We start from the raw sequence: 12,504 nt of genomic DNA on the forward strand, positions 1-12,504 counted from the left end.
TTTTTGTCCGCTATAGGTTTAGGACAGTATTATCATTAAACTCAACCAAAACAACATTGAATTGTCGAGGATAAATTTGGCAGATGATTATAATGGTTGAGTTATAATCCATAATAATTAATATGAAATATGCATATGAAAACGTAACTAAAAAAAACTATTATTTAAAATAGCCGTGGGGGATGACAGTGGATATACCTTCGATCAAGGCCAAAACTTTGTAAGTTTGTAAGGAGCCAATAACGACATGTATGATCATCTTGGCTATATATTACGGTGGCGCATTACCTCATAAATAATATTTTTTCCCCTCAATTATGTCATTAAGACATCTTTTCTCGTAATAACGAGATGTTATGTCGTTAAAATCACATATTTTGTACGTGACGTGTACGAAAAATACCTTTATACCTTTATCTGATCTATAGAGCTTATATAGCCTATATCGGTTCAATTTACATTTATTTTTTTAGCGCTTTTCACAATACTTAGGCCTATAGTTTTAAAGCAGCTTTATAGGAAATGCTTTAACATTACAATTTGGAGTACCTAATCTGTTATCAAAGGTGACTGTACAAGTTATGGCCTAATTTCAGACATATATAGCCTACATAGGCTATATGTAGTTAGCTAACATATTAATTTAAACAATGTATTAAGGTGTTGGGTAGAAACAATGAGCGATGTCCAGAAAAATGTGTAGGCCTAGCCTATATATTAAACGTTGTAGCCTACTAAGAAAGCATATACTACACAGAAAAATGTATTCGTGCAGAATTTGATCTTTTAGCCTATCACTTAGTAGGCTACATTAAGCGACCTTGAGCTTTTTCTTTATAACGGTTTTCTATAAGAGAAAAACACTTAATGTAGGCTAATTAAACGAACTGCGTTCATATTCTGGGCTCATCTGCTTTGCTGTACATAGTATGGTTTAGTATGGTGTTTACTGAGTTTGGTCTTTTATGTCACACATTATACAAGCATTAAAGGCAGGGTAGGTAAGAAATTTTGTTCCAAATTTGTTTAAACTTTCTATATATATACATGCATAATTAAAATGTAAGAACTCTGATAAAAAGAGTATAAAAATCGAGTGACTCTAGACCGTTTAATCTGTATTAAACACAGCTCATTATTTCCATCCGGGAACATAGGATTGGCTTAGGCGGCTGTCACTCTCTCGCAACCATGGCAACCACCCTTTTGCCACACATGACCTGCCCACTTGCGCGCACACGTTTGATTTGGGGAATCCAAGAGGCATGGATCCTAGGAATACCAAAACAATGGCAGAGAAACAGCAAGCTAAATTCACAGTACCGGCCTATGCAGTTAGTGAAGGCAAACCAGGCAAAAAAAGGAAGACAGTAACAGTACAAGAAAAGGCAATGAACAAAAAGTCTTTGGATAAACAAAGAAATAAAACGCGAGTTAATATCGGCGTGGCTTTCCAGCGATGGCGAGAACTGAGGGAACTCAAGGGGCTGAAAAGTGACTCCTTGATGGCTTTATTTCTGCTGGACAGGTAAATCTTTCTTTTTGTATTTTGATCATACATATTTTTTTGTTTATTTTTTCATGAAGCATGTGTCATTAGCACACGTAGCTGCGTAATATAGCTAACATAACATTACTTAGCGAGCCGTAGTAGAGACGATAAATAATGATAGCTATAGTGTTGAATTGTGCATAATTTTACCCTCTGTCTAAGTCTTTTACCATGTTCACCTGTAAGTTTACCTGCACGTTTTTTTCGCCTTTGTTTTGTTTTTATATTCTCTACCTATGTTTACTGATGTCTTTATCTTGTATCTGTGTGTGTCGTACACACTTTGTTGTATGTGTGTGTTATTATTTTGTGTCTGCAATGCAGTTGTGAGTTGATATTTGAGTGTATGTTACTCTGTTGATCTGTAGAACAACGTATATGTTATGAATCTTACACGAAATTCATCTTCATCACAGTGTAAATGATGGTAATGGAAAAACGTGTATCATGCAACCTGTTTTTAGCTTTGCCTTATAGATAACTAGCTCGTTAGCGATTCAAAAAATATATATTTTAAACTTTACCAATATCAATATGCTAGCTTGATAGTGAGTACTAAAATACATCTTGTTTATCTTCATAATTATAAAGTTATTTTTATTACATGTGATTCTGACATGATGTCACTACATGCACTGTGCTCCTTCCTCTCCGCTCGTCTCAGGTAAATAATGCGTCTTCCAGCTCAGTGGTCGGAGTCACACGTTCATGCGTTTTGGGGCGTGGCTTTGGAAGGAGCCCAGAAGGGAGGGGGTGGAGTGAATGGAAATAATGAGCTGTCTTTAAAACAGTCGTGAGAGGTCTACAGACACTCGATTTTTATACTTTCTTTTTCAGAGTACTTACATTTTAATTATGTATTGATATATAAATAAAGTTTAAACAAATTTTGAAAAAAAGTTTTTTATACATTTTTTTGCCTACCCTGCCTTTAAGCTTTAAACATGTATTTTAGGCTATCTCCACAACAAATCCATAATGGTATTCAATACAAAACAAGACTGAAAATTGTTATAAAAAGTATAAAATAATCATAAACAAATTATGGCATTCATTACAAACAATATTTATTTAAAAGCCTAAAAAATGTATTTAAATTGACACTGTTGGGCTCTCATTCGGCACAAATCCAATTGTGTATTAGCACTTGGACATTAAAATATATGTACGCCTATTATGTTGTTAAACAATGCTTTCGTGTCCCAAAACAGCACTCACATGCGCAAAAACATGTTTGGAACAGGGTCGATAATTTCAATATTAGTGGGGCTCAGCCCCAAATGAGGGATTTAAAAAAATATATATGCTATAGGCCGATATAGGCCTATTTAATAAATGTTATGCATGAACAATACATAGGCCTATATCAAGTCAATCCCTGTTGAATTTATTTCTAATCATTCTAAATATTCATGAATATTCAATAAGAATATCGACAAACTTTAGGCTATTTTTGGCTGTATTTGTCTAGATTGGCAATATGTGGCTAACATTTTCTTTTTAATATTTTTTCCAATACATGTAATCTTTTGAACACTATTTTGTTTTTAAAACTCTATTTCTGTGCAGTAAAATTAACTTGAATGTATAACAAAATTTAGTAGTTTAGGCTTTAAAATATTGTTTGTAGGTAATGAATGCCAATATAATTTATGTTTATTTAATACTTATATTTTGTATAGAACAATTTAAAGGATTTGTTGTGGAAATAGCCTAAAATACATGTTTAGCATATTTTTTTGTAAAAATTTAGTTTTTACCGGCTAGCCCGGCTTCAGGTTGGCATGCCCACATGGAAAGAACCTATATGTGGATATATGCGCATATATGAAACCTATATGCAGTGTATATGCACGTATATGCTGCATATATGCACATATATGATAATATATATGCTGCATATATGCGCATATATGCTGCATATATGCCGTATATATACTGCATATATGCGTATATATGCCACATATAGGCAAAATTGAGGTGCATATATGTGCATATACAGAAAATATAGGTCTCCTGTATTGCTTCTTCATATCCACATATAAACCCTATACATACAAGATATGTCTTCTATATAGCTAATGGCAGGATCTGGTCATTTTGTAGCTCATATCTCATTTTTGACTGTCATGCATGATGCCTAGCTCATATTTTCTATTATCAAGGCAAAAACTAAGAATTAACGAAAAAAATTATGCAAGAACTTATGTATGTGCGAATGTAGCAGTTATGTATTTAGACAATTATTTTGTGATTCCACTTGCCATGACCATATTTGGGGTTTCCTGCCGCCATGCTGACTTGGGGTGTTGACGCACTTTGCTGGCTGCTTCCCAGTCTGCATGAGACATCACAGCGGTAGGTCGCACAAAGTTTTTGCGGTGATTCAATTAAGAGCCATGTTTCATGTAACAGCTGAATTCACATGATATATTTGTATGATTGTAATCCAAAACCCCTCTGTGATGTACATTCAGATGTTTCGTTGATTATTTTTCTTTACTTAAGTTACTTTTAATATCTCTCTTTCTCAGCGTTGTGCGTTGCTGCCGCACGCTGTTTGTAAGCTGCACAAGTCCTCATATATTGCCATTTGTGTTATACAGAATAAAGTGAGGACCTGATGGCAAGATTTTTCGCAGTCTGTCTTTGATTACGACGCAATGCAGAAAACACTCAGCTACACGAACACGTGAAATTGGTCCCACATGGAAAAAACCTATATAAACATATATGTTTCAATATAGGTTTTGATATAGGTTTTTAATATATGTGACATATAAAATTGGCCGTTTTCCTATATTATGTGTACATATATGTGTATATATATATGTGTATATATATATATATATATATATATATGTATATATGTGTACATATATGTATATGTGTACATATATGTGTATATAGCTATATGTGTACATATATGTGTATGTGTATATATATATATATATATATATATATATATATATATATATATATATATATATATATATGTACATATATGTGTATATATATATGTGTGCATATATGTACATATATGTACATATAATATAGGAAAACGGCCAATTTTATATATGTCACATATATTAAAAACCTATATCAAAACCTATATTGAAACATATATGTTTATATAGGTTCTTTCCATGTGGGTAGGGGTATTTAATCCCACCACTGCGTAGGCTTTTTTAGTTCCCCTTGCGCTACAAATCTTTTAAATTTAATGGTATTCGGAAAAACAGAACAATAATGACAAATATAATATATAAACGTCAACCCCAAACCAAATTAATTTCAAGCTAAACTGAAATAGAAACCCATTTGGCATAAATCCAAATGTTTCCATATGCACTATTTGGATCAAAATCCTATAGCCTATTTATTATTTAAACGCTCTGGGTAGCGTTTCCCAAAAGCATCGTAAGCCTAAATTGATCGTAGCTCCATTGGTTTCAATAGAGCTACGATCAACTTAAGCTTACGATGCTTTTGGGAAACGCAGCCCTGGGCTGGATTTCCCGATAACGTTGTCTCTCAGCGCGCTACGAAGACCCTAAAGTATACCTTAACTGAATGTATACCTTTTTCAGGCATGTTCCCCGAACTATACCTTAGGAGGTTGCTTAAGATATACCTTATTAAGTCCGACGTTACCAGGTGCTGCCCATGGCACTGAAGCTGAATTGGTTGATATCGATGGCTCGAGAATCGATAATTCACTCTATACAGGGGCTGCTTCACTATGTGAGAAATCGGTGTTCTTTATAAAAAGAAGCACTTCAGAAGTAGAAAATGCATTTATCAGGACTCATTGGATCTTATAAAAATAATCCAAATTACAAACTAAATCTATCTTGTAATTTATCTATATTCTGGGGGTGCGGAGCCCCCATCAGCGCGAGTTTAAGGCGACAGTTATTTAGAACATCATTTTAGAATGTATTAATTCCTTGGAGACGCGTCATGCAGCTGGCAGATATGTAACTCGTTTATATCGTTTTTCCTTTATTATTCAAAATATTCACAAACTTGTTAACTACACCAAGCATTTTATGATATATTCCGATTGTAAAATATGTGGAAGTGAATTTTTGTCGCGCGATGAGAATGTTTGCACCGCAATTCAGAGCTGTCGGATTTACTTAATTTTCCCCGAAATACATTAAAGTATGTGGCTGGTGAACTGGGAGAAGAATAGAGTAAACTTATGTTTCATACACAATGTGTATCTGATATTAATAAAACACTTCGTCAAATTATATAATTGAAAGGGTTATTATTGCAGCTTCTATAGACATCGGTGTATTGAATTTGAATTTAACAAACTATAAATGTATTTTTATATAGCCTAGTGCCTCATTCATATGTGTATTTAAATGACTGAAATCTAAATAAACCTGATGTGGGGTTGAAAACACTAAATATAGTTGTGATATATGACAAGAGCTGAGCGCGTCTGTCTCTGGATCAGAGCTAAAGCACATTTGAAGTGAATCTTTGCATTTTATTCTTTGTCATTATCCTAATTGAACACTGGGTGCATTACAACTTCAGAATTATATTCGTATAGACTGTCAGCAGCGATAAGGTATAGTTAAGAGTGGTCCAGACCAACCTTACGAAAGTATGACTTACAGAAGGTATACTTCACTAAGAACGTTTCGGGAAACATGTATTAACGTTAACGACGTAGAGTTAACAAGGTTTCGGGAAATTCAGCCCTGATTGTACACAGACTATTTAAAATGAGCAGTGGCTTTTTCTGTTTTTGGTTGAATGTATTTTGTTTTGACAATAAACAGGCTGCGTGCGATTTCAAGTTATAGTAGCCTAGCTAAAACTGATATGGCGCCGGCGCGTTCACTTGAATTTTCTTATAAAAGCATAAACAACTTAAAATACTCAGACATTTATGGTCATAAGAGTAACACCATTCGAATCTGTGTAGGTATAACTATTATTGTAACTATTATTTGCACTCACACAATAAAACATTGCTTGAAAAATAAAGACAAGCAATGCCTTTCCATGAACTTCTCAAAATCGAAACTCATGGTCTACTTGTCGCATTTTTTTTCTTTCATTTTCTTAATATGTTAATTATTTAGGTTTAATATATTTCGTGTATGCCTAGCTAGAAATAGGCTATTTATTCCTTTTATAAGATTTCATCTTGTTTTTTCTTCGTTCACAGAAGCGTTGCATGTGATGCCACCCGCTTCGAATGTTATCACTCGATTGAATGGGCGTTATCAGTGGTTATCAGCTCATAGATATGGGCCAGAAGGGGCCTGCTGCGCCTACTGGTAGGCTCAGATGGCTGTTATCATCCATCTACATGGTTAATCACCGATACAAATACAAGAGACGATTCCAGATCCAATCAGATCGGAAGTTCACTGGATGACGCGGCATCGTTGCGGTATTTCCCGCCGGTTGATATTTTTCAGGTAAGACATGATAAAACCGAGCATTTAAACTGTAATTAATTAGTCAATAATCGAAAACAATACAGAAAATGTGTTTTAAGGTGGCGTAACTTACATGAGATAACCGTGTTGCAATTGTGTTTGTTATATACTTTATTAACCTATCCTTACATGAGATAATCGTGTTATATATTACATTACTTGCTTTATGTGAGCATTAACGTTGCTAATTAGCATGTTTTACGTGTCTAATGGGGTAATTTAGTTTAATAGTTCAACATTATTGTTTAATTGTTTTATTATGTAATGTTTATAATAGAGTCGTTAGTCTGAGATCGATTCGTTAATCTGAGATCGATTGCTTTGCTTATGTCACGCTCTTTCACACAGTATCGCGAGAGTTTCTCCATGCGAGTGAACGTTATGAAGTGAGATCGCGAGACTTGGCTCATACGAGTAAACGCCATCACTGAGAGCATCATTCATCTCTTCTTATCATTTTCCCTGTTTATTCTCAGGTAAAGGATCAATAAAGTTAATATAATGCATTTAGAAAACGAGTATATAATAGTAAAACTTTTACTATTTTCTTACTAAGTGTGTTCGTGCGTGTTTATGCGCAGAGCACATGGTAGTTGGGCCTAAGGCATGGTTGGGTAATATGGTTTTCGCCATGTGGAAAACCTAAAAGGCGTTTATATATTTTGTATTCTGTTTCATACTGTTTTGTAACTGTTTACGAGTTTTGTAAGAGTGTACGCCACTATTCATGTTTTGAAAAGAGTGAGAAAGGTTTAAGTTAGATAATTTTTTGCGTGACCAACCTGTATGTGAATATGAGTGGTATCTTTAACATGAAAATCATACGACTAAACGCCATCAAAAATATCACTCATCATCTTTTGTGATATTTTCCCTGTTTATTTTCAGGTGTAACACTAGTTAACGTTTCACTGAAGCTAACGTATATTATAGTCATATTGAGTGGAATAGTCAAACCCAAGACGTATTTTATGGCTGTTTGGAAACCCTGGGATCTTGAATAGAATGTAAGATAAAGTTCTGTGGGTTTGACACATGAGGAACCTTACAATTAAATTGATTTATGTAAAAGACGAACACTGGCAATCTATTAGAAGTAAATATTCTGTGGTGTCTGTATGTCACATTTATTGCTGTCCTCAACATTGAACTTGAAAAATAAAACCCAAAGGCACAGGTCTGCCCGTCTGTCTGCTTAGCTGTCTATCTATCTGTCTGCCTGCATAACATTAATATCTCTTTACCTAACTTTTTTGTCTCCCTCTACAGCATCAATTTCCAGTGTGTGGTAAGTTTGTTTTATTTATTTCCATGCTCTATGTCTGTTGAACAATCCAAATTTTGTTTTGGGCTGTTTAGAGAGCCCATTCACAAATCTATCTTGTGCAAGTTTCTCTCTGTTTATGTTTTAGGTTGAAGATGGCCCAGAGAGGTAAGCCCTTACTGTTGCTAAAAGCATTAGGCAAGTGTGATGGTATGATCTGTAACGCTGTCTTATTTATTACTGATTTATTACTGACTAGCGTTTTCTTTCTTTTTTATTATTCAACAAGAGAGAACTTGCATTAATGACGAACAGAAAGAAACTCTGAAAACATTTTTTAAAGATGGCATGACCCGAGTTGGGTCAGAATTGATTCCCAGAGCGGCATCGGCTACGGGTTTGGACACCAGTGTCATAGAAGTAAGGTTTACTTTAGTGCCACACTAACAATCAACATGTCAAATGTATCATTCTGCTGTACTGCCTGTATAAATTAAGTGTTTCATTAAAGGTGCTAAAGAGGATCTCTTCGGCGACTGAGAAACCAAAAACTGTTACTGAGTTTTTGAAATGAGCGCATGCGTAAGAACAGCCCCCCTCCTTCAAAGGAACGCCTCCCAAAAATCATAAACACTCATATTGGAACACGAGTGTTTACCACCGGCATTTGCTGTATCATGTTGTTGGATTCATTATGTTGGACTCACCGCAGGTAACTCATAATCTGCAGTTGTTACCGCCTGTGGAGTGTGGAAAGTTACTGGAGTGCGCAGCTGCGCACGTCTCGCACAAGGAACGTCATGGCAGTGGGCCATGACAAGCCAGAGGGCCAATCATCGTGTAAACGATTGGCTGATGTTTTTAAGGCCCTACCTCGTGCACAGATGATGTATATTAATATTATTCCTTTCAGTGCACCTAATAAATAGTCTTTTATCAGTTAGTAAAGACAGTTTCAAGTAATATTGCAAAAATGTATAAAACAAAACATCCTCTTTAGCACCTTTAACATTTAGTTTAATTGGTGTAATACTCTTTTTCATTATTTTTTGTTTTTCTATTTCAGAACTGGATTGGTAATTACAAAAGGAAAGCTTCTTCTGAGCCTCGGCCATCAAAGGCCAAAGTACATGTTAGAGAACTTTCCCCATATAATCTCTTTTGTAGAGACGTACTGTCAAACAAAGGTGAGAGACAATATTTAACGGATGCTTTTGTTATACTAAATGGTTTGTTGTTTTACATAGTTGCCCCGTTTACATCAGGGGTTTACAGGGGTCGTGAAACAGATTTTCAAAATAGTATTTGGCAAGTACTTCACTCACTCAAGTTGCATTCATCAGATTAAGACTGCAGTGTGTCTTAAAGAATCATCAGGCCATCTTTACACGTTATCTTGTTTTTACAGAGTTGTTACAGAGAAATGGGTTTACAAGCCAAGTAAACCAGTGTGTTGGACAGATTGTTGTTGTATGAATTTACTTTAAAAAAGAGATGCTGACTCTAAAGTGTTATGTTTTCTGTGCATCTATTTTTTCCTCAGGCACAATGAATGACATCAAGGGTAGGTGGGCCACATTGGGGGAAGATGCAAAAAAGAAATACAGTGAAGAGGCAGCAGCACTGAGGGCATCTGGACAGGCCCTTAGCCCTGAAATGAGAGATGCCCGAATTAAAATGCACCTGAAGAAGCTAAAGTTAGAGGTTTGGAAAGAGGCTTCATTTGCTAGGCACTAGTGGTATTATAGTATTAGATGGGAAGATGATCGACAGCAATTGTGATGTGAGCACACGTGACAGACAACTGGATTGTTCATCTGTAGATTTTCTCATTTCAAACAAATTCATCCCAATTAAATATTCCAGCTGATTTTTGTTTACAGGGCTATGACATCAAATAATCTTACACTGAAGAAATTGTCAAAGGCTCATACCACCCTCTCAAACTAAATTCCTACTGGTTGGGCTAGTCTATTCAGATCAAGGTGGTAAATTTAAGCATTAGTAGTCACAAATGGCTGAGAGTCAAATTATTAGTTGGATATAGGACTCAATGTAAACACAGCTTATGTATTGATAGTTTTCACGTGATGTCACGCCCTGAGGGGAACGCCCCCCTGGCGGGCAAACGAGGCTTTCCTCCATGTAACCGCCAGTCATTTTTACCAGGTTTGTAGTAAGACTGATATTAAAAGACCAGATTCAATATATACCTAATTGATTAATGCAACACAACGTTTCTCATTAAGCGTTTTTTCCATCGAAAACCATAATAAAAAAAACGCATTGCGGTCATAATCTGGGGCCATCTGCTTGCCTGTATAGTATTCATCATCAAAAAGGGTTAAACTGAATTTAATCTTTTAATATTACCATTTTAGTACATTTAAGGATGTAGCACTTTAAAGATTGGTTGATTAGCCTGGCATCGGTTCACCTTCTGTCTATTCTGCTTGATCAGCCCTTTAACTCTAACGGTCTTTCTGTGTAGTTAATCTGTGTTTAAAATTAAGTGGTGCAACACATCTCGATTTAAAGTAAAAACCCAGATCAACAAATCCTTCATGATTAGTTTTAACTAATTTAATCCTTATTGGTAAAACCCACCCTAGTGTTTTCACGGTAGTTTTTTTGAAATCACTGTATTTTGATCACAAGTGGCCAAAACTTGAATCTCGTTCACATATTTTTGTTTTTAAGATGGAAAATTGACAGGCTTGTGCTGCAGTACATGGCTGTTTTGCCCTCCAGGGCTCCGCTACAGTCACGTGACTGAAAACTATGAGTAGTTAATGTAACCCTGACCACTTATTTGCTACGTGTGACAACACTGTTTTCATATGTTGCTGAGCCCTGTTTCTTTAGATGTTTCTTTAGTGTGTGTTAGATTTTTAAAAGTAGGTTGTCTTGTGTATAATCAATTTAAAATTTTTGTGGTTGTCTTGTTTATCTAAATATTGAAAAGGTGTCTAAGCTTGAGGATTTGGGTGTGGAGACGGCCATATTATCTTTTGACCGCCAACGTTCCAGCTTAGAAGTATACGAAGTAAGCAGCAAAGGGGCCACTGATTTAAAAAGCATAATTTTATATATGCTATGCCTATTGGGCCTTCAAAGTGCTCTCTAAAACTACACCCGAGATGGCTTGTGTACGTGAAATGAGAAAATTAAAACTTTGTTGTAGAGCTAAACCAAATACATTGTTAGAAAGGTCTTGACCTGGAGAGTAACAAAAATAAGTATGAAGATTCTACATGGCTCCTGTTTTGAAATACTGACCTTTGAAACATCAACTTGGTGCATGTTTGAAGGCTTATAATTAAGCAATAAAAGGGGCTACAGACATGGGACCAACTGTTATAGAGAGCTCTTGTCCTCAGTTATCATGTGAATATAGTCAACAACTTGGATCACTGTATACTTGAGAACAAGTATGGTTAAAATTAATTTTAACTCATTTAAAAAATAGACATTTAAAATCTGATTACATAGATGTGTTTACAATCCCCCTAAAGTCATCATTGTACTCTCAACTCACTATTTACAACCTCCAATTCTAAGAAAAACACTAATGTTTTAAAAACTACAATTCCCTATAGCTACGCAATACAGCTTGATACAAATCAGCACTACAGTTGTAGTTTTTCTGGTTTGCAAAGTAGGGTTGTAAATTAGGGTTTTAAAAAGATATATCTAGTGGATATATCAAATATCTAGTTCAGCCAAACTATTAATTACACTGTATCTAAATTTTCTACGTTAAGAAAATGTAAATATGTTGGTTTATTTAAGATATTTTAGCTAAAACATGAGAACTCGCAAACCCCGCCCACAACAGAATGCACTTCCGTAACCTTCTGCTACAAAAAAAATATTTCTCAGAATCGAAGAAATTGTTAAAAGTGATAACCTTAACATGAACATATCGTATTTTTGAGTTATCAAGTTGTTGACAAATGTTGAATTTATCATTTAAAAAAGTGTCTGTTAATAAAATACTTTCGGGCGGAAGTACGTCATGCAGCTACGTGGTTTCAGCTATAGCAGCGTCAATAGCAACCACCATAGCAACGAACTAAAGATACAACTAATTGTAATATACAATCACTGAACGAAGAATGTGAAAATAATACGAAAGCAGTCAACGACGTGGCTCTAAGCACTTTTCCACGTCAAAGACCGTTTTTATAAATATGAGCGTTGGCGTGGATTTGAGC

The 12,504-nt window shown here is 35.2% G+C and overlaps 1 protein-coding gene across 1 annotated transcript; it reads left to right on the plus strand.

Moving 5' to 3' along the window:
- Positions 1–6,695: 6,695 nt before the first annotated feature.
- LOC125260994 (highly divergent homeobox-like) lies at positions 6,696–11,414 on the plus strand. Its single transcript, XM_048179530.1, has 7 exons — positions 6,696–7,002; positions 7,372–7,499; positions 8,293–8,455; positions 8,577–8,707; positions 9,354–9,474; positions 9,831–9,991; positions 11,253–11,414. Exons 3-7 carry the CDS (start codon positions 8,443–8,445, stop codon positions 11,412–11,414), a joined length of 588 nt encoding a protein of 195 aa, XP_048035487.1. The 5' UTR covers positions 6,696–7,002; positions 7,372–7,499; positions 8,293–8,442.
- The last annotated feature ends 1,090 nt before the right edge of the window (positions 11,415–12,504 follow it).

The sequence above is a fragment of the Megalobrama amblycephala genome, unplaced genomic scaffold, assembly GCF_018812025.1.
Source record: "Megalobrama amblycephala isolate DHTTF-2021 unplaced genomic scaffold, ASM1881202v1 scaffold230, whole genome shotgun sequence".
Taxonomy (NCBI): domain Eukaryota; kingdom Metazoa; phylum Chordata; class Actinopteri; order Cypriniformes; family Xenocyprididae; genus Megalobrama; species Megalobrama amblycephala.